The sequence below is a fragment of the Anomaloglossus baeobatrachus genome, chromosome 2, assembly GCF_048569485.1.
Source record: "Anomaloglossus baeobatrachus isolate aAnoBae1 chromosome 2, aAnoBae1.hap1, whole genome shotgun sequence".
Classification (NCBI taxonomy): Eukaryota; Metazoa; Chordata; class Amphibia; order Anura; family Aromobatidae; genus Anomaloglossus; species Anomaloglossus baeobatrachus.
Genome location: NC_134354.1, coordinates 625189489 through 625212129, shown reverse-complemented (window position 1 = coordinate 625212129; position 22641 = coordinate 625189489). Strand labels below are relative to the sequence as shown.

Here is a 22641-nt window from a genome sequence, read left to right as displayed (position 1 = left end):
AGCGTGAACCGAGTGTCATGCAAGGATTGCAGTAATCCCCCGTGTGGCCCCAGCCTTATTGGCTCTATAACCTCTCCCCTCTTCTCTTCAGTGACCTCTATAGTGCGCTGCTGGTTGGATGCTAATGCCATCATTTGAGAGCAGAGGAAAAGGCTTGTGGAGCTTTAAAAAGGTTGTCCAGTGAAATAAGTTATCTCCTATCCACGAGATAGGTGATAAGTTATTGATCAGTAGAAGGTTGAAAACTTGTGTGAGGCACTTTTTATCTCTATTGGGATGGAGCACCAGTGCCATGCTTCAGCTACCCTCTTTTCATACCCTGTGGATTTGGTAAGCGTGGCATTCCACTTTTTCTAACAGTCCCATAAATAATGGAGCCCCACGGCCGGGCATGGGCACTGCAGCTCCATTCCAACAGGGATAAAAAGTCCCTGTTCTGCCATTCTGAGTGGGTCCCAGTGTAAGGTTATTTCATTACATTTTGTTTACATGGGACCAACCCTTTAATGCAGAGTGTCAGGAACACTTCAGCATTAGGAACCAACTATGAAGAACTTGTGGGAACAGTGAGGCCGAATATCACTTCATTTTCGTGTTCATACTGGTATAACCGTGTATAAATAAATATATTACTAAACCTCCACAGCTCATTTTAAAGAGGACCAATCATCAGGATTATCGTATATAAAATAAAGCCAGTGCTATACTGGCGCTATTATGCTGATTCTATACATATCTTTAGTTGTGAGATCGGATGTATACTTTCTGAAATACAGGCAAGTAAAGTTTTTGAAATGCACTGTTATTCGATGGGAGGTGCAACGGAATATCTAATAGGTAGGTCAGGTTTTTCTAGTTATTCACGCCCCTGTCTGCCTGCCTGTCCTTCCAGCCCCCTGTCCTTTTTCCCCCTTTAATATCGGAGACAGGGGGAGGAAGGACAGGCAGGTAGACAATGATGGGAATAAGTAGAAAAACCTGACCTATCTATTATTCTGCTGCACCTCTCCTCAAATAACAGTGTATTTCAAAAACTTTACATCCCTATATTTCAGAAAGTAGACATCTGATCTCACAACTACAAGTATGTTTACAATCAGCATGATAGTGTCGTAATAGCACTGGCTTTAGTTGATATAGGAAAATCCTGGTGGCTGGTCCTCTTTAGCGCAGATTTCCTTTAAAATTTATATTCCAGTAAATGCCCCTCCATACCCAGTAGATTGCGGTCATCCGGACAAGGCTTTGGCCCATCAGTCGGCTGGCTCTCCCATACACAGGAGCGCTTGTCTGTACGGGCGCTCCTGTGTTCTCTATGAGAGAGCCAGGCCTTTTTTTTGTGTGGCTTATCTCTGGAAGACAAAATTATCAATATTCCTAAATTGGACCTGCTGGATCCCTGACAATAAATTGTTCTGGGCTCCCATTCACATTAGACTGTTGACCAAACCCATCGATATCAGCGAGTTTGGACATCAATGTGTTTGGGGGCTTCAGAACACTTTATATATTTACTTTCATCTTTAGGTGACCCTTTTCACTCCATCAACTGGAAAAAACTGAGAGCTGTAGGTTTCAAGTGAAGTGTAATAGCCACCAAGTGAACCAAACAAGAAGATATGGCTAAGAAAGTAGTACTCCACTCCGTATTCTCTAAAAAAGGAAAACGTAGATGGCATGTCCTTATCACGAAAGCTTATGAATTGCAAAGGAAAAAAAGGTTTGACTGCTTAAAGCAATACTGACCACCCAGTTTTTCTTTGGCTGTTTCTGAAATGTCCTTTTATGAATGACCTGAAAGCTGCGTAATAATGGCTAAATGTAAATGATGGAGCGTGCTCTCCGCAGCCACGTACGTGCATGCCTGCTGTTAGGTTATGTTTTCCCCTGTTCTGGCATTCTGTTGTTTTATCTGAAACAAGACAGCCGCGATAACCAGCAGAGTTTTTCATCATAATGTCAGAGCTTTGTATTTTCTTCTTTTTTCTGTTTTTGTTTTTTTTTACCTTTTGATGTAGAAGTTAAAGCCGAATAAAATTGCACATGTTGTTGTTTGTTTTCGATTTGTTCCCAAGTAAGAATCTGTGACAATTCTGTCATTATACATTATTTGTTAGCTGTGCGCTTTATTGCAAATATTTTTAACTACAAAGTTTTATTATTTCTTACTTTAGAAATGGGAAAGTAAAGGAAAAGGTGCAAAAAAGCAAATTTAGCCTCCACAGCCGCCTACAGATGGCGATTGGCTTGTTCCCCTCCCCAATGATTGGTACACTTAATGTTCTCTGTTTTCCATAGATTTACCTCCACCTTCTACAAGAGAGCGGCCTCCAGGTTGCAAAACTGTATTTGTTGGAGGATTACCCGAAAATTCCACAGATGAAATTATTCAAGAAGTCTTTGAGCAATGTGGAGAAATTGCAGCAATTCGTAAAAGCAAGAAGAATTTCTGTCACATTCGATTTTCTGAAGAGTTCATGGTTGATAAAGCCATTTACTTATCTGGTACAGTACATTCTATTTCTGACAACTTTTTTTTAATGTGTTTTCCCCTCACACTTTACATTTTGTCCTTTCAATGACTTTGGTTTATTTTATATAATGTTTACAGCACCATCTTGGCGCTCACTGGTTCTATGCATTTAGAGGGGTCTTCTCAACATCAGTAATGGTGAAACTTTCAAAGTGCTTGCAACATCTAACTTTATAATTTTAGTCTTATTAAAAACACTGTCCATTCTTGAGAATCAAGGGATTTAATTTTGTTTAGTGCTGATTGTCTGGGATTGGGGCCACCTCTGCCGTATAGTACCATGACCGGTGTGTTTAAAGACTTGTAAGCCCTTATCTGAAGCTCGTCGATTCTTCCATGAAGCCAGCTTTACTGTCCACGCACTTCTTCGATGTTGATAGATTATGGGAGTATTCACATTTTGGCCAGGGGCTCACCATGTGTGTAGTGAACTTGGGGTCAACCAAGCAGAAGAAAATGGTATGGTCAGGGAATAGAACCAAGGAGGCAGAGGCTTGGGATGTGCTTTGACACTCCCAGAGCACTTAACACCATATTGGATATTAATTAAAACCATACTTTTTTCACTCTGGCAACAACAGATTACATAAGTAAAGGCCACGTCACACTAAGCAACATCGCTAGCAACATCGCTGCTAAGGAACAACTTTTGTGACGTAGCAGCAATGTTGCTAGCGATGTTGCTGTGTGTGACATCAAGCAACAACCTGGCCCCTGCTGTGAGGTCGTTGGTTGTTGCTGAATGTCCTGGACCATTTTTTAGTTGTTGCTCTCCCGCTGTGAAGCACACATCGCTGTGTGTGACAGCGACAGAGCAACAACTAAATGTGCAGGCAGCAGGAACCGGCTTCTGCGGATGCTGGTAACCACGGTAAACATCAGGTAACCAAGAAGCCCTTACCTTGGTTACCCGATATTTACCTTCGTTACCAGCGTCCGCCGCTCTCAGCTGTCAGTGCCGGCTCCCTGCACACGTACCCACAGTACACATCGGGTAATTAACCCGATGTGTACTGTGGCTAGGAGTGCAGGGAACAGGGAGCTGGCACTGGCAAGTGTGAGAGCGGCGGACGCTGGTAACGAAGGTAAATATCGGGTAACCAAGGTAAGAGCTTCTTGGTTACCCGATGTTTACCGTGGTTACCAGCGTCCGCAGAAGCCAGCTCCTGCTGCCTGCACATGTAGCAGAGTACACATCTGGTAATTAACCCGATGTGTACTGTGGCTAGGTGTGCATGGAGCCAACGCGAAGCGGTGTGCGCTGGTAACCAAGGTAAATATCGGGTTGGTTACCCGATATTTACCTTAGTTACGAAGCGCAGCATCGCTTCCACATGGCGCTGTGGGCTGGGGGCTGGTCACTGGTTGCTGGTGCCTGTGTGACAGCTCACCAGCAACCCGTGTAGCGATGCTCCAGCGATCCCTGCCAGGTCAGGTTGCTGGTGGGATCGCTGGAGCGTTGCTTAGTGTGACATCTCACCAGCGACCTCCTAGCAACTTACCAGCGATCCCTATCAGGTTGTATCGTTGTTGGGATCGCTGGTAAGTTGTTTAGTGTGACTGGGCCTTAAAAGTGTGGATGACATTATCTTTCACAGAGCAATATGACCAATTAAACAATTTGGGATGATTCATGCTGGCTCTATTGTTTACCTATACTAAAGGGTTTATCGCTCTGTGATTAGAATTAGAGGACTAGGAAGTCCTGTGCCATGTTGTCCAGCATGCCCCCTGCTGTGATTGACACCTTAAGGCTCTTTTACACACTGCAACATCGCTAGCGACATCGCTTTAACATCACCGGTTTTGTGACGTAATAGCGACCTCCCCAGCGACATTGCAGTCTGTGAAACGCATCAGCGACAGGGCCCCCGCTGTGAGGTCGCTGATCGCTACAAATCTTTCAGGATAATTTTTTGGTCCTTTGTTTCCCGCTGCACAGCATACATCGTTGTGTTTGACACCGTTACAACGACTTCGTTAGCGACTTCCCTTTCAAATAGCTGCTTTGACACGTCCCCAACGACCAGCTAGGTCTTTCTGCAGGTCCGTATCGCTGCTGCGTCGTTGGCCAGGTCTGCCTGTTTGACAGCTCACCAGAGACTTTCCAGCGATCCCGGCCAGGTCGGGATCGCTGGTGGGATCACTAGGAAGTCTCAGTGTGTAAAGAGGCCTTTACTGTCCATGCACAATCTCTATTGACAGCCTGTTGGGGACAGGAGAGCTCACTCAGCTAAACTCAATTCTTTGATCATGTCAGAATGGCGGCAGCCAGTAATCTAAGGGGTACTTCACACACAGCGAGATCGCTACTGAGATCGCTGCTGAGTCACGTTTTTTGTGACCTCATTAGCGATCTCGCTGTGTGTGACACTGAGCAGCGATCTGGCCCCTGCTGTGAGATTGCTGCTCCTTACACACAGCCTTGGTTCGTTTTTTTATTGTTGCTCTCCCGCTGATAAGCACACATCGCTGTGTGTGACAGCGAGAGAGCAACAATCCTGAATGTGCAGGGAGCAGGAGCCGGCGTCTGACAGCCTGCGGTAAGCTGTAACCAAGGTAAACTTCGGGTAACCAAGGTGGTTACCCGATATTTACCTTCGTTACCAGCCTCCGCAGCTCTCATGCTGCCAGTGCCGGCTCCTGCTCCCTGCACACGCTAAGCTAAGTGGTGTGCGCTGGTAACTAAGGTAAACATCGGGTAACCATACCCGATGTTTACCTTAGTTACCAGTGTCCGCAGCTTCCAGACGTCGGCTCCGTGCAAGCACAGCGTCGCTTGCACGTCGCTGCTGGCTGGGGGCTGGTTGCTGGTGAGATCTGCCTGTTTGACAGCTCACCAGCGACCATGTAGCGACGCAGCTGCAATCCTGACCAGGTCAGATCGCTGGTGGGATCGCTGCTGCGTCGCTAAAGTGTGACGGTACCCTAAGTAAACCATGGTTAGTTTCAGAATCTATTTGCCTACAAAATGCTGCTCTCAGATGAAGTAGCAAAAACCTGATGACAGATTCCCTATAAATATTTGGCCTCGCCATGGCGCACCGAGCCCCCTGTACTTGGTTTGAACAGTCATTCTGTGCTGACAGTCCCTTTAAGTTACTGTGGTTGTATTTGCTCCCCACAAGACTTCACAAAATGTGAGTATAGCAAGGAGTTATTAACCGGTCTGAATGTATGTCCGTTACCTTCAGCGATTATAATTCTGACTATCCAGAAATTTTCAGAATTTGTTTCAGGCACACAAGTATTTCTCTTAAAGAACGGTCATAGCTTTTTCCCATTTTTTACACAATAATGAAGAATCCCGGCTTAGTTTGTGCCTTGCTGTTATGGATACATAGAACACGCCTGTGAATAAGTAACACTGTCATATTATTTCCCCAGGAGCTCCTTCCGCATATATATATATGTTATAATTAGCACACAAAAGATTAATCTGAATAAATATATGGAAAGTATTTATTATAACTTGCTCCTATCGATATCACTGGGACATGTTTGCCACTCTGAGAAGTAGGGCACCAACTGCACAACTTCAGCAGCCTCAATTTTCCTTTATTTAAAAAAAAATACCCGTAAAAAGACACACCTGTTGTAATGTACCTATCATGGTCGAACTGAACGGTCATCTGCATTGGGGATTTTGGGAGAGATAAGCTGAAGAGTTTTGTCTTATAGCTATATAATATGTATTGGAGTATTTAACCCCTTGGTGTATGATAGCAACTGTATGTCCACTCCATTGTCTACATGTGTGGAGCAGGCTCAGGAGCTGAGCTTAATCCACACATGGCCGATGTTGGCTGTGTCACACAGCCGACATCTCCCTATATTACAGCAGTGTCTGGTGCGAACTCTAAGCGCTGCTGTTAGCCATCTAGATTCCTCTGTCAGTCATTGACAGTGGCATTTAAATGGTGGTACCACTGGTGCATGGAAGGCTCCCACCAGATCCTGATGGGCTACAGAAGGACCCCATAGTTGCCAACTTGGTGAACATGGCTGCCAACTTGGCTGTGAAGCACAGCCATAGGCTGGGCTTGTTAAAAGACCATCTTTTACACTATATTTTGCAGGACAGTTGTATTACAGGTTATAAAACAAGTGATCTAGGGATCTCTGGTTCAAATTCCTATTTGAGCTTAAAAACGAAGTAAAAATGTTTTTCTTCAAAATCTGAAGCAGAGTAAAAGATATAAAAAATGGCCACCTCCTCACCCTTTTCCAGTTAAAAAGTAGAGAAATAAAAAAATGGGCTTGTCCCATTTTTTTTAATAGTCTATTTTATCATATTCTAAAAGTAATTAACCCATACGGTAAATGTCATAAAGGAGAGAGAAAAAGTTCAAAATCAGCATGTTTAGTCACTGTACCTCTCACAAAAAATTGCAATAAGCACGAGGCTAGGGCTCTATTTTGCAGATGAAGAACAGTGAAAGGGGACACATTAGTAAATAATATCTGAAGCCTCATCATTCTCCGGCTCAGTCAGGAACTCTTACCATTGGTGGCATATCCTAGTTATATGACAATACGTTATAAAATGGGAAATTGAGATTCATGTGATCATCATAACCCGTAATACTCAGCCATACAAAGTGCTTCTATTACAGGGCCAGTGTATGTATCTAGTGTGGCTACACAGGTTCTCACTATGTGATGTTACCATCTAAGAAACAGAATGAGTTTTTTTCTTACATCCTAGTTGCATCTGTATTTGGGTTTGTTTGTTTTTTTTTCCACTAATGCAGATAGACAACCTGGACATTTTTTTATCCTTTGACTCTTAATTGTGAAAAACATGTAAACTAGGAAGGAACTCTGAAGTGCAAAGTATGTTTAACTTGCTTCATTCTTGTCTCACCGATCCCAATGTACATTAACCTCTTCACGACACATGACGTACTGGGTATGTCATGTATTGTGTGAGGTTAATTCCCACGGGCAGTCCGCTGTGATCCACGCACATCTCAGCTGATTTCAACAGCTGACATGTGTGCCTGCCAGGCGCGAATGGAATCGCGTTCCACCCGCGCCTATTAATCCCCTTACATCTCGCTGCTAAAACCTGACAGTGAGATGTATCAGCGCGCTGCCATTAGCATAACTTACCCACCCTCATCAGAAGTCACGTAACGTGATCACGTGACTTCCGGTGGTTACCATGGTAGCACAGGGTCATGTGATGACTCCTGTAAATATCATGAGCCACTTTCACTGCAGGCAGACTGCCGTATGTGAGAGTAAAGACCCTTTTCTCCAGATCTCAGCTGTGTAGCTATGATATGGAGAAATGGAAGAGCGATCAAACAGCTGATCGTTATAGTCTCCTAGGGGACCTAGGAAAATAAAAAATAAAAATAAAAAAATGTTTTAAAAAATTAAAAAAACAAAAGTTCAAATCATCCCCCAATCGGCCCATTAAAAATTAAAGCGTTAAAAAATATACACATTTTGTATCGCCGCGTTCAGAAATGCCCAATATATCAAAATATAAAATCAATTCATCTGATTGGTAAACGGCGTAGCAGCAAAAAAATTCCAAACGCCAAACTGACGTTTTTTGGTCGCCGCAAATTTTGCACAAAATGCAATAACAGGCGATCAAAACCTAACATCTGCGCAAAAATGGTACTATTAAAAACGCCAGCTCGAGGCGCAAAAATTAAGCAGTCACTGAGCCATAGATCCTGAAAAATTAGAAGGCTACAGGTTTCGGAAAATGGCGATAAAAGTGCGCTACTTTTTTGGGACAAATTTGTGATTTTTTTTTTTTTTTTTTTTAAACCTTTAGATAAAAGTAAACCTATACATGTTTGGTGTCTACAAACTCGTACCAACCTGAGGCATCACACCAACACATCAGTTTTATTATATAGTTAACATGGTGAATAAAATATCTCAAAAACTATTTGTGCAATCACACTTTTTTTGCAGTTTGTCCGTACTTGAAATTTTTTTGCTGTTTTCCAGTACACTATATGGTAAAACTATTGGTTTAATTTAAAAGTACAGCTCATCCCGCAAAAAAAAAGCCCTTATATGGCAAGATTGACCGAAAAATAAAAAGGTTACGGCTCTCGGAAGAAGCGGAGCAAAAAAAACAAAACGGAAAATTGCCCGGGGGTGAAGGGATTAATGTCTTAGTCTGCTATGTAACATTGGTGAGAATAGGTCTCGCTCGGAGTCTCACGGATCAGAGACATGGACTCGTTTTTAAAATTCATGCATTTATACCTTAATTAAACTTTATGGGTTAGTGTACTGTCCAAAAAAAACCTGACTGCCCTGGGTGGTATATGTGACTGTAGCCTAAAGGGGGCTTTACACGCAGCGATATCGCTAGCGATATCGTTGGTGAAAGCACCCACCCCCGTCGTTTGTGCGTCACGGGCAAATCGCTGCCTTTGGCATACAAAATCCTTAGGAGCCGTCACACGAACTTACCTGCCTAGTGATGTCGCTGTTGCCTGCAAACTGCCTCCTTTCCAAGGGGGCGGTTCGTACGGCATCACTAAGTGGCCGCCCAATAGAAGTGGAGGGGCGGAGATGAGCGGCCGTAACATCCCGCCCACCTCCTTCCTACCTCATTGCCGGCGGCCGCAGGTAAGCTGTAGTTCGTCGTTCCTGAGGTGTCACACGTAGCGATGTGTGCTGCCTCGGGAACAACGAACAACCTCCGTCCTGCAACAATCAATGATTTTTTGAAAATAAATGACGTGTCAACGATCAACAATATGGTAAGTATTTTTGATCGTTAACGGCCGTTCGTTGGTGTCACACGCAACGTTGTCGCTAACTATGCCAGATGTGCGGCACGGAATCCGTGACCCCGGCGATATATCGTTAGATACGTCGTTGCATGTACCGGGGCCTTAAGGCTGACCATGATCAAGCCTTACAAAGCCAATAAATGTGGAACATCACTGGAGGCCGGCTAAGTTCATCTTTAGGCTATCTGCACAAGTATTGGGATTTGTGCAGAATATTCTGCATCTCTTTGTAGGAACAACACAGTGGCAAAAATGCAAGTTTTTTATTTGTTTCGGTGTATTTTCGTTGCGTTTTTGTTGCAGATTTTTCCCATTCATTAGAATAAGTGAAATCAGCAGCAAAAGCTCCTAAAAAAATGACATACTGCAGATTTATTTCTGTAGCAAATTTGCAAGAAGAAAAAACTTCTCATCAGCTTTGCTGGTATCAGGAAACCCTTTAGGTTTTGTGACAAATCTGCACTAAAAAAAAAAAATTGTAAAAATGCAATGTGTGCACACAGCCTTAGTGTCCTGAACACACCCTTCCCGTGCAGGAAAGGTCCAAGAGGAGGAACCCTGGACAACAGCTTAATATCCTGCGCAACATTTTATCTGCTGATATCAAAAAGTAGCAACTGTAGTGTTCCATTTTGTAACATATGAGGAAAATGTGATGAACAATAGTTTGTTTTTCTTCATCAGATGAGGGGCTATCATATGACTTGAAGAGATTCTTCAGATTTCCATAGCCTCATCATTCTAGCAGTTATTGACAATGTCAGGAGAGAAGGTGCAGAATCATATGTAGAGAGGGTCTCCATTGACTTTTTGGAAAGCGCACAACTTGACAACGAAAGCCCATCTGATGGCTCCAACTAATGTACACTGGAGGCAAATGAGAGGATCACAATAAGCAGGCGTCTTGTACTGGGCACCAAGGCTTCAGGGTTTTTTCTTTTTATTATAGCTCTACCTAATATTTTGAGCAATGTAAACCATCATTTAAATCGCAGGTCTACAAGAGAGAATGTGAGCCGATATACCGGACTCGTGCCAGATTAGTGTTATGGAATGAAGCATTTTCAGGTTGCCATGCTTATAACATTTGCTGGATTTAATATTGGCCGCCAGAACTCTGTAGAAAGTGTGGCCATACCATTGATGACACATTCTATGCATTCTTGTGCCACATGCTATGAAGATTATCTTTATATATCTCTGATCTTATAATTAGGGGTAGTCCTCAGCTCATTTTCTAAAGTCCATCTACAACATTTGATTTTCTTTACACCTTTAAGGCGACTCGTCACATTTCCATTATTTATTTATTTTTCATGGAGAAAAGGAAAACTAATGAACCCCAAGTTGTCAACACTTTCGGTAAACAACACTGCAATCACTGTTGCCATACAACTTTTTGATCTCATAATGAGTATATTCTTCCAAACCAAGGCTGTCAGTGCTGATCTTGTTCTTCAAGTGCCAAATAATAAACACATTTCTTGAATTAATGTGTAAAAATCCATGATGCTTGGAAGAAAGCCGAAAAGTGTGGTTGCCATGGAGACTTCGGCAATGCAATTAGTAACCTATCAGCAAGTTTTCCTGTTCCTGTAAGTGTTAGTGAGTATGTTTGTGTTATCAAGCCATGTGCAGTCTCATCTGATCCACTTATCAAGCTTAGGCATACCAGGCGGCTAGTCCTGCCAGCTGCCATCACACTGTCATTAGGATGCCGAGAGGCTTGTCACTTGATTGAGCAGAGAATGTCTTGGCAAATTTAAGGTTTGTTCCAAACCTATTGCTATTTTTTTTTTAAAAAAAAGCTCACATTGTAGAGACAAATTAGTTGTGTCCTTTTTACCTCTGGGGTCATGTTCTCCGAGAAGGCATTTATTCCCCGTAGGACCTCACAGCTGTCTTTCCGGTTCCAGTAAGAAAATAACAGGTCTGCCAGTGAAGTGTGATATTTGTTTATGCTGTATCATTAAATATTGGAAAATCAGTTCTGATGGCCTTGCAGCAACATTTTGTCTTAACGGTCTTTATTTATACATGTGTAGTTTCCAAGCCGACCGTTTATTATATCCCGGCAATAAAATATAAGTGTCGGGTGGAAAGGTCATCTGCTGTAACAAATAAGAACCGGCAAAGTATACAGCACAGCATAAAATGTGCGACCGCTTCTCTAAGAAGTTTGGGAAACTATAGTTAAAAAAAGAAGAAAGATTTCTTTGTGCCTATAGAATACAAAAAAATATATATTTAAAGGCCTAGTAAAATAAAAATTTTAACTTGGGCGTTTTCCAATTTTACCACTTCTTCTTGCAGTTACTTTGGCCCTTGGATGTTAAATGTTTGCATACAATATGTACATGAAGCTTCAGAACTATGGAAATCTGTAGGTGTCACGAAGAATATGGGATAGCGGGGAACTGTCCCTCAAGCTAGGGGGCCCTATGCTATCCCTAGCTTCATGGATACTCCTAATGGTGGAGAAGCCTAAGTCTCCTTCCTATCCCTGCTACTGACCAGTCCTGATCTGATTCACCCTCCCGCAAGGAGGGGATGGGAGAGGAGTGTGTTGATGTGTTGAACCCCACAGATTGAGAGCCAAGGGAAAACTAAAATTCTGTCACACATGTCACACAGTATACACACACAAAGGTAAAGGCAATAAGACATTCAGGAGGAAAAACAAGAGCAAGAAGAAAGTACAGACAGGTGGAAACTCCTCAACCACTCCAAGCAATAACAACGTTCACCAGAGAGTCTGGGACACCACACCTCACAGACCAACAAAGAATGAACTGTATCTGGCATGGGTGGATGATTTCAATCAGCATAAGTAGGAGGGGAGCAGCTGTGATAGGTCTCCCCACCACATGTGATTAAAGGAGCAAGCAGACTAGCAGAGGTTAACTCTTGCTAGCCTGCCTATGAATCAGCACACAACAGGTCGACGTCCGAGTCTGCCTGTGTTGATTCCAGACACCATAGAAACCATCAGGTGGAGTGTTAAAATCTGCAATCTGAACATAATCCAATGACAGTCGGCGAAGTTTGTGCAAAACTCTGTGTGACAGTGGGATGCACCTTTTGGATTTAATTAGGGAGGAAACTCAAACATCTCGTGATTCTGTAAGCAGAAATCCAAAGCTCACCTGAGACTGATGGCAATTATAATTTATGCTATCACCCTGCAAAAGCTGTATTCTTTAAAAAGAAATATGTTCACAATCTATGTAATCCCATCAAGGACAGACAGACTTTGAAGGGCCCCTGTGCAGTACTTGTGCCTGGCCCCCTCCTGCATCATGTCACTCCTGCATATACACTCACACCTTTTTATACATAGTTTCTCTCTCTCACACACACACACACACACACACACACACACACACACACACACTCTTCAGCATTGACACTGCAACACCCAGAAAGGCAAGCTACAAGGTTATGCAGTTCGAGCAAGTGGCAGGTGTTGCAAGGATCTGCAACTGGTCATTTTTTTCAGGCACCCAACTTCAATCTGTGGCATGTAGGATTGGCATAAAAACCAGATTGAAAACAAATTTTTATTATAAGCCTGAAACCATATAAAGCATATTAATCTCGTGGTATGATTGTGCAATACCTCCTGTTCATCAGTGTAACTTGATATTGATAGGTGTCGCAAATTGAGAGGGACAGAATCCTTGATCTAAATCCATGGTTTTCCAATCAAGCAGATCACTGATATTTCAGCAACTTTCAATCTTGTGTGTTCTCTTTGGGAGAATGAAGATGAACAGGAATGACCCCAAACAGTGCACAGAGGCGACCATCTGCATGGACATAATCTCAAATTAGAAGAATGGCGCGTAGTGATCGATTATCTACTGCAAGTGAAGTTAGATACCACATACCAAGCCTAAGATGTCAAACACTGTCTACACAAACCGTCAGAAGACATTTGCATGACTCTGGGCTACAAACCAGACATCCAGCTACAGGTGTTCTTTTGACTTCACGCAAATGCTTTCATGGTGCTAAGACTGCAATGGAGATCTTCAGTGACGAGTCTTGCTTTTGCCTGGGATGTAACAATTGCCAGAGATTGGTCTGTAAACAACTTGTGCAATGCGGTGAAGAGGCATTCACGAGGCAGCATCACACCACACCAGTCCTACTCTGGAGATTATGACGGGACTGCATACTGTATGGTAGCCGGACCCCTTTAGTCGTCACTCCAGTTACACTACTGCTCAGGGTTACATTGATTTATTTCTCTAAAGTGTCCCAGGTGCAGTTTTCAACACAACGCCAGGCCACAGGTTGCACGTGCTTTTCTAAGCAACTTGTTTGGTGTGAAACATCTCTCATCTTGTCTTCCATTGAGAAAATCTGATATGTCAGTGGTTGGCATTTGCAAAGTGAGCTGCCAGCAGCGGATCTTGATAATTTGTGTTCTCAAGTGCATTTAGCGTGGCAAAACGTTAATCAGCAACTCATTAATAACCTCATTGCTAGTATGCCAAGATGTGTATATCCATGTATTTCATACAAGATACTGAACAAATAAAGATGTTTTTGAAAATTTTGTTTCCATTTTTTTATATTTTGTTCATTATTAAAATGACTATTGATCCAGTGATTTCCTTAACTTAAATGACTTTTCTTTCTTGAAGTTGCAATTTCAGTGTTAAGTATAAAATTTGTGCGTACTAATATCTACCGCACATTTACCCATTAGACATGTATATGTAATGAACATGTGCACTCACACATACAATACATACGCACATACACATAGAACATGCATATTCTCAAGGACATTTTTGTGATGCACTTGTGCAGATGACTTTTTTTTTTGTTAGATCATTCACTATTTTAATAACCGTATCATTTTACTTTCATGTGACTCCACAATGAGTTGGGGGTTTTTGTGTGCGAATAGCTGTTTTTTTATGTACTATTCTTCCATACGTGAGAATTACCGATTATATTTATATTACTTATTTTAACGGATTGAATGTAGAAAAAGTCACGCTTTTTTAAACAAAATTTTATATACCGATCACAGTATGTCTGTTTACTGTACTGTATAGGTTGTTACAATTACCATTTAGATATAAAGGTTTTGGGTTGTTTTACAGGTTTATGATGTTTATTTTTACAAATTGTATTGAAATGTTACTCTTGTAATTGTTATTCTTTTTAGTAACTCTCTACTGAAAATGTACCCCTAGTATTCAGATTTATAAAGACATACTGGTACACAGAGATGTATTTCTGTGTACAAATGTTTGTAAAAAAAGAAGACTGCTATATAAATTGGATAAGTGCAATATGGTAAAAAAGTGATTGCACGCTGACCAATGTTACTCAGTGATGTAGTGCAGATCTGTGATTTTTTCCAAGCTGTATTCGCCATGAGGAAATAAATTGCAGCATGCTATGATTCAACTCCGGAATCAGTACAGTGCAGAAAAAAATCAGATGCCATATAGACCATCATTATGGCATCCAATTTATACGAATACATTACAATTCCGTAAGATGGGAAACTAATGATGGTACTGTAAAAGATTAATAACTGCTGAGTAATAAAATGGATTGCACACGGATAACAAGTAACAAAGATCTGTCCCACTTTTCTGTATGAGAATGGGGACAATTTTTTTATACACTCGCGTGACTCAAGGCTTAGGCAGAGGAGATCCTCTTATACTGACCAGTGCAGCTTCATGCCCACTACTAATGGTTGAGAGTTTCAATCTCGGAAAAGACCACACCTCAAGAAAAGCAAATCATTAATTATATATGAAGGCATCATACAGTCAGATGCCAGGATCTCTTCTCACCCAACATCCTGATTCAGAGGAGCACTCCGGACTTCTCTTTTTATTATTGCTCCATCTGTTTCCATCTTTTGCCATTTGCAAAATTTCCTCCGCTCCACACAGAGGATGCTCTGCAGGTAACAAGTGCTTTAACATGATGCAACAGGTGACAACGGGTAAGTATACAAACACATTACTGACACTTAACAGACGGAGTAATAAAAATAAATTGCCGGAGTGCTCCTGTTAGACAAATGTTTTTGGCTCCGTAAAACATCCAGAAAAATATAGAAGTACACGTCTAAGAGGAGGATGTTTTAAAAAAAACTCTAAGAAAACAGTTAGTCAGTACCCAATAAAAAGAGTATAAACTCTGTATCTGTGTGTTCACCAGAAATCTGGCATAAAACACTTAAATAAATAATATTTTGGAACTTTTGGCTCTTTCGGTGTCGTTTAGCTCTGCCAAATTGGGCGGAAAGGAAGCATGGTATTACTGACTGGAATAAGATTTGTGGCGAGGTGCTCGGAGGCACATGACTCTTTGGCGGGCTTTGCACGTTGCAACATTGCAAGACGATGCTGCGATGTCGCACGCGATGGTCCCCGCCCCCGTCGCAGGTACGATATCTTGTGATAGCTGGCGTAGCGAACATTATCGCTACGCCAGCTTCACATGCACTCACCTGCCCTGCGACCGTCGCTCTGGCCGGCGACCCGCCTCCTTCCTAAGGGGCGGGTCGTGCGGCGTCATAGCGACGTCACACGGCAGGCGGCCAATACATCCCGCCTACCTCCTTCCTTATCATTGCAGCCGGGAGGCAGGTAGGAGATGTTCCTTGCTCCTGTGGCTTTACACACAGCGATGTGTGCAGCCGCAGGAACAAGGAACAACATTGTACCTGTCTCTGCACCGGCATTATGGAAATGTCGGAGAATACACCGATGATACGATAACGACGCTTTTGCGCTCGTTAATCGTATCATCTAGGATTTACACACTACGATGTCGAAAGTGACGCCGGATGTGCGTCACTTTCGATTTGACCCCACCCGACATCGCACGTGCGATGTTGCAACGTGCAAAGCCGCCCTTTCTCTTAATGAATCTAATACCTCTGACTCCAGTATGGACAACATTGGTTTTGATGATTTGGAGCCCAAGTTTTTAATGCGCTGTGCCATGATGCTTGATAAATGCCATTATAGCAAAAAATATCATTGTACATTGATGGAATTTGTTACCATTCTTAGTATTTCAATTGTACAATACATTAATACTTATATGATAACACTATAAAATTGTCATGACTTAAATTATATGTGCTGACTTACATTATTTATCTTATGAAATTGTAATTCTGATATTTTGGTGTTTGAAGGTTACAGAATGAGACTAGGATCCAGCACAGATAAAAAGGACTCTGGTCGCTTGCACGTAGATTTTGCCCAAGCAAGAGATGATTTCTATGAATGGGAATGCAAACAGAGAATGCTTGCAAGGGAAGAGCGTCATCGGCGCAAACTAGAAGTAGACGAGCTACGGCCTCCATCACCCCCAGCAATCATGCATTATTCTGAACATGAAGCCACAGTGCTCACCGAAAAGCTGAAAGGTAAGTGCTTGCTTGCCTACCTTGGCTCACAATTTTGAGTATGGTACATAGAATTAGAAATGTCTGTGCATTTGTATTGCATTCCGATGATACATTGATTTATTTAGTCACCACTGCTAATCTTTGTTTCACTAAATACTTGCAATCTTCATGAGATACAATGAGCATCTTTCCAACTTTACTTTGTGCTGTTATTTCTACTGAATATTTGTGAATAAATTGAAAATTGAGTGTTACCTTTACACTTAACAAAGGGACGTGTGCCTGTATACAGTTTAATACAGCACCGATTGGACAATGGCAAACTTTGGAGAGATAATCCCAACAGGTAACACTGAATTTTCTTTTTTTTTTTTTGTGGATCCGCAGTGGCATTGGAAGGGGAATATGTAGACTAATATGGAGAATTAGTGCAGACTAAAAACCTAGAATTGTTTAGAAAAAAAAAAAGATATATTTAGATCTATCTATCTATCTATCTATCTATCTATCTATATATATATATATATATATATATATATATATATATATATATATATCATATTTATATGGTGGATGAATTCTAAGCCTGAAGGAGGCCATAATATAAATGGCTAACTAGTTATAGAATGTGTCATTTTAACATTTTCTCATAGAAACTAATTGTGGGAGTAGATATATTCTAACATGTTGGGATGTTTTCCCTACTGATTTACTTGGTCCTTTTTTGAAGCCTGTTGTGCTTTTTATTAGTGTAATGGGTATTAAAATCCCTCTCCCATACACTTTAGAGAGATGTCAGCCAAATGATGGTTCGGCCAATTGTTCGGCTGGCTCGCCCAACTTTCCCAAATGTATGAACTCTCTCTCTGCTGGGTGCTCCTGTGTTCTCTATGTGGAAGTTGCTGCCAGAACAGAAGGTTCAGCACTCTGAAATTGGAAATGGCACTTTCTTATCTCCTCCGACATAATCTGTCAGTGGCCTACGTACACATTAGGCAATCGTCCAAACCTGTCTATATCGGCCGATTCAGCCAGCTACAGTCTGTGTATGGAAAGTTTTTACGCCCCATGTTCACAGGTGGGACGATACAATTTTCTAAGACTAAAAATCTGCAGCTTATTACAAAAGCGGGCGGACATTTACCTGAAGGATGGAATTTCAGTTTATATTGTGGGTTGGTTGTCAATTTGTTGTGAGGCTCACAGTTGAGTTCAGGGTGAAACTCAAGAGTCCGCAACAAACTTTCATCAGCCACATGCGAACATACCGTTAAAAATTGGAACAATCCAGTACTCCTATTACACATGTAAGGTGTTGCATTCTTTCTATATAACCTTCTTAAAATATGGACAACCTGCTAGCCAAATAAATCTTATCTAACAGTAGTTCAGCTGCTAAAGTACCGTATTTTTCGCTTTATAAGACGCACCGGATTATAAGACGCACCCCAAATTTAGACATAAAAAAAGAAAAATGGGGTCCGTCTTATACTCCAGTGTTCTCTTACCGGAGGGGGGCAGCAGTGGTGGTGAAGCGGGTCACAGGAGGCACAGGTTGTGCTGGCAGGCGCGGTGGGTCAGTGGTGGCAGGCGCGGTGGCAGAAGCCGCGGGCTCTGTGGTGGCGGCAGCAGCGGCGGCGGTGCAGTGAGAGTGTCCGCGGTCCCGGTTCAAATGGTGGCTCAGTGGTGGCAGCGGCGGTGACGGCTCAGTGGTGGCAGCGGCGGTGACGGCTCAGTGGTGGCAGCGGCGGTGACTGCTCAGTGGTGGCAGCGGCGGTGACTGCTCAGTGGTAGCAGCGGCGGTGACGGCTCAGTCGTGGCAGCAGCGGTGACGGCTCAGTGGTGGCAGCGGCGGCGACGGTTCAGTGGTGGAGCAAACCGAAGCGGTGCTTTCCCAGTGTGTCCACGGTTCCGATTCAAGTGATGGCGCCCGGAGCCAGCGCATGCGCAGATGGAGCTCTCATTCCAGGCCTCCATCTGCGCACGCGCTGACTCCCGGAGCAGCGCGTGCGCTGATGGAGCTCTCATCCAAGAGCTCCATCTGCACACGCTCCCGGCGCCATCATTTGAAAGTGGGACCGCGGACAAACTGGGTAACTTGCTGCACAGCCGCCCGCCCCGCATGCACAGAGTGGCAGCCAGCAGGCTGCCCGCCCACCCTGCGTGCAAGCGGCAGGGTACCTGTGCTTGCGTGCTGGCGGCAGCCGGGTGCCTGTGTGAGGGCGGCAGCCACCTGCTTGCCCGCACAGGCACCCGACTGCCACCGGCACACAGCACCCGGCTGCCGCCGGCACACAGCCACGGGTGCCCGGCTGCCACCGCACGCAAGCACAGGTACCCGGCCACTTGCACGCAGACTCAGGCACCCGGCCGCCCGATCGCCGCACAGACAGGTACCGCTATATTCGGATTATAAGACGCACCCCCCATTTTCCTCCCAAATTTTTGGGACGAAAAGTGCGTCTTATAAAGCGAAAAATACAGTAACTTTTTAGGTAACCAAGGTGTGGGCAGCAGAAAAAAATGCTTTTCTTTCAGCTGTGGGTCTAAAATATTGAATAGGACTTAATTATTGGAGTCTGGAAGGCTGGATTCACACTCCACTTATTCATGTCTCAAGCTGGATAATTGGGAAAGCTAAGTATGAGGACGATAAGCTTTCCCTACAATATTGTTAGTCTGGGGAAGGACAGATTATCACTGTCATCACTGTGATGAATGGTACGACCTGTATTTTGTTTTGTGGTGCTAAGCACAAGGCTAAGAGCCACTGTTACTGAGGGTCACTGTCTGAGATCTTTAGCTAGTGGCCCGATGACCGAGGATATATTTTAATTTGCTCATGTTATGTATTTATGTACTTGCGTAATTTGTTAATTTGGTGTTTTAAGGTAATAAGAGAGTTGGTAGAGGTCAGTTTTAAGCAATCCACTATATTGACGTGGAAGATCTTTGTGTGCCAACAATTTATCCCAGAAGGAAGAAATTCTGAAAGCTCTAAATAAAAAAAAAAACTATCAATTAATGCAAGTTTTAATCCAGCTGACGAGATGGGAGAATCAATTTGTCGGATTCCAGTCTATTGACCAAGTCAGTAATCTTTGACTGTTAAACAGGAGGCCTGCAAAATCTCCTTACATCCTCCAATTCTTGGCATTTATTTTGATCAGCTGGCATGATGTCATCAAGGCAGCCAGGCTAATGAAAAGAGGGAGATGTAATGAGATTTGTGGGGTTCCTGTCCAGCAGTTAGATTACTGACCTGACCAATGGACCGGAGACTTGCAAATCAATTCTCCCATTAATTCAACTGACCATTTTATTGTTTATAGAAAACTATGAACTAGGGCACCAGAAATCCTTCTTTTAGTAACTTTGAGTGGTGAAAAATTAGTGTTCCAGCCGTGCAGGTCCTTTATCAAACATAGAAAAAGAGAGATGCATTTCTCTTATTTTGTGGCTTGATAAAGGTTCTGGACGGCCGAAACGTAATTTTTCTCCACTAATTTACCATAAACATAAAGAGTGCATCTTGTGCAATGCTTCCTGTATTTCTCTATATTGCTACAACCTTGTAGAGATTTTCACTATGTGCGCATGGACAACAGATTGGTGCTCGGGTCTCATCTATTCCAAGTACATGTTTCTTTACAGTTAACTCGCAAAGCGTTTTTTCTCTGGAAGAGTTCAAACTAACCATTACCTGCCCCCCTACTTTGTATGCCTGGAAAATACAATCTAAATACTTTCAAGCTCACTTAGTAAGGGTACTGAAGCTTGAAATATAATTTGTGTACATGGACTTAGATGTTCCATCTCAGCAATTAGCACCGAATTTTTAAACTCTTCCCTGGAGAAGGACCAAAGACGTCGTCCTCTGTAGCTCCAGCTTTTTAACGTATTAAGTATGAGCAGTTCCTTCCTTGCCCTCAGCATCTCTTGACTTGCTCATTCCCTTGTGCATTTTCATTTGGCAAGAGATGTGCATGAGTCACAAAGTACATTTCACAAATAATAATAACTACTTTTAGTTCTGATAATCTTGGTTGACTGGGCAGCTTTCTTTAATCTTCACCGTTCTGCAGGGAAGCCCTAAGAACTTTTTAAGGTTAACCGAGTAACATCATGTTCTTCAGTGGTCCACTTATACAACTGTTTAAACACAGATTAAATGCATTTGCAATATAGTCTGAAAGAAGTATTCTAGATCTGAACATACCCCTGCAAGGATAAAAGTTTTTCTTAGTGCAGAATAACATTTATGTTTTTATCACATCGATACCTTTTTTCTAGTGAGATGCTTATACCACAATGAATGATGGGCATTTACCATATTTTTTAAAAGGTGAAATAGTAGGAATCTAGCCCAAATATTAAGAGAAAATAAAGGAAAACACTTTTATTCAACTTCTTATATCTCTATATATAAAACTATATAAAGAAAGAATAACTTTCAAGGAAGATGAACTGTATATCTCCTTGAGATAAGAAGATATCTTAGAAAAATTGTTATTTCTATTAATATCTAAATATATATTTTTATTGATATAATCCTACAAACAATGCCATTTGGAACATTAAACGCATTTATTCCCTCTTTAACGTAGATATAACAATAGTCGAACAGAACTTTGTTAGGATGGAAAAAAGACCTCAATGTTTGCTTTCCCCCAGAGAGATGGCAAAAAATGATCAAAACTTCTTCGACAAAACTTACACAAAGCTTTTTATAAGGTTCTAACAAATGATATTTTACACCCGCTATATAAAGCTCTACCGAGTCAAATTGATCTATGCTGGAGGAATTGCGGACGGGAGAGAAGCTTTTGTCACATATTGTTAGCTTGTCCCTTCGTTAAAGACCAAGGGAAAGGGGAGTTTTATCTTCTTAGAAGAGTTTGTAACCACGACATTCTAATATTGCCTCATTCGGCGCTCTTATCTTTAGAATAATAAGACCTTTCTCTTAAATCAAGGTCTATTGTTCTTCACATATTTTTGTCACAAAGATTCTATTAACATCTAAATGGAAATAAATTCACGTTCCTCATATATCCAAAATAATAATTTCACACATTTTTGAATTATCTTATGCTATTAAGCATAGCTCCCTCCCAGCCTACGAAATAAGATGGTCTTTATGGAACATACTCTTGCCTCCAAAAAGAAAGATTTCTCCAAAAAATAATCATAATCATCGGAAACTTGCTACATACACAACTTCTACAGAAGGCCAGTTTACCTGACAAACTTGTAAAGGTGCACCCTTTATATTTACTTTCTTAATTGTTAAGATTGTAGGTATTTTTGTCTCCCATTTATTCTCATTTATACTCTTAGCACTCTTCTACCTGCTTGTTATGTCACCACCGGAGTCCGCTCCAGCGACTTCTGCTCCGATCACCAGGCAATGCCGTGTTCCTGCCGTGGATGGTGCTGGTGATGGGAGAGGAGTCAATGCCAGCGGCACCATTGGGCACAGGCTCCAATCATCCACTGGGCTGGGTTATCTTGGTATCTGCAGTACCACTGGCTGACTATGGGTAGCGTGTGTCTTCCAGCTGAGGTTGCCATCATTCAGCTGCGGCCAATGGGAAGACACCACACCCTTCTTAATTTCCCTCCTGTCTGCTGACCTCTGCCAGAGATAGTTCTGATTTCCTGGCTCCTGGTCTGCCCTATTCTGTTCAGTGATTCCTGTGTGCTGTCTTCTGCGTGTTTTCTGACTACCCTCCTGCCTGCTGTTTTTGTACCTTGCTGCCCGATCCAGATTTGACCTCTGCTACGTTTTCTGATTACGTCCTTGCCTGCCGATTCTGTCCCTGTTCTGCTATTCCTCGTTTGACCCTGCCTGACGACTACTCTCATCGGACTGCAGCTTTCCACAGGTAGTGATCTCCAATGCCCTGTGTAATTCCAAATCCCTG

General features: G+C 42.5%; 1 protein-coding gene across 4 annotated transcripts in view; it reads left to right on the top strand.

Moving 5' to 3' along the window:
* Positions 1-22641, top strand: part of ENOX1 (ecto-NOX disulfide-thiol exchanger 1) — an 899109-nt gene that overhangs the window by 657906 nt on the left and 218562 nt on the right. For all 4 annotated transcript variants that reach the window (XM_075336870.1, XM_075336871.1, XM_075336868.1 and 1 more), the window contains 2 exons: positions 2299-2505; positions 16499-16732. In XM_075336870.1, coding sequence (XP_075192985.1) covers positions 2299-2505; positions 16499-16732 — 441 coding nt within the window. The remainder of the gene's footprint in view (positions 1-2298; positions 2506-16498; positions 16733-22641) is intronic.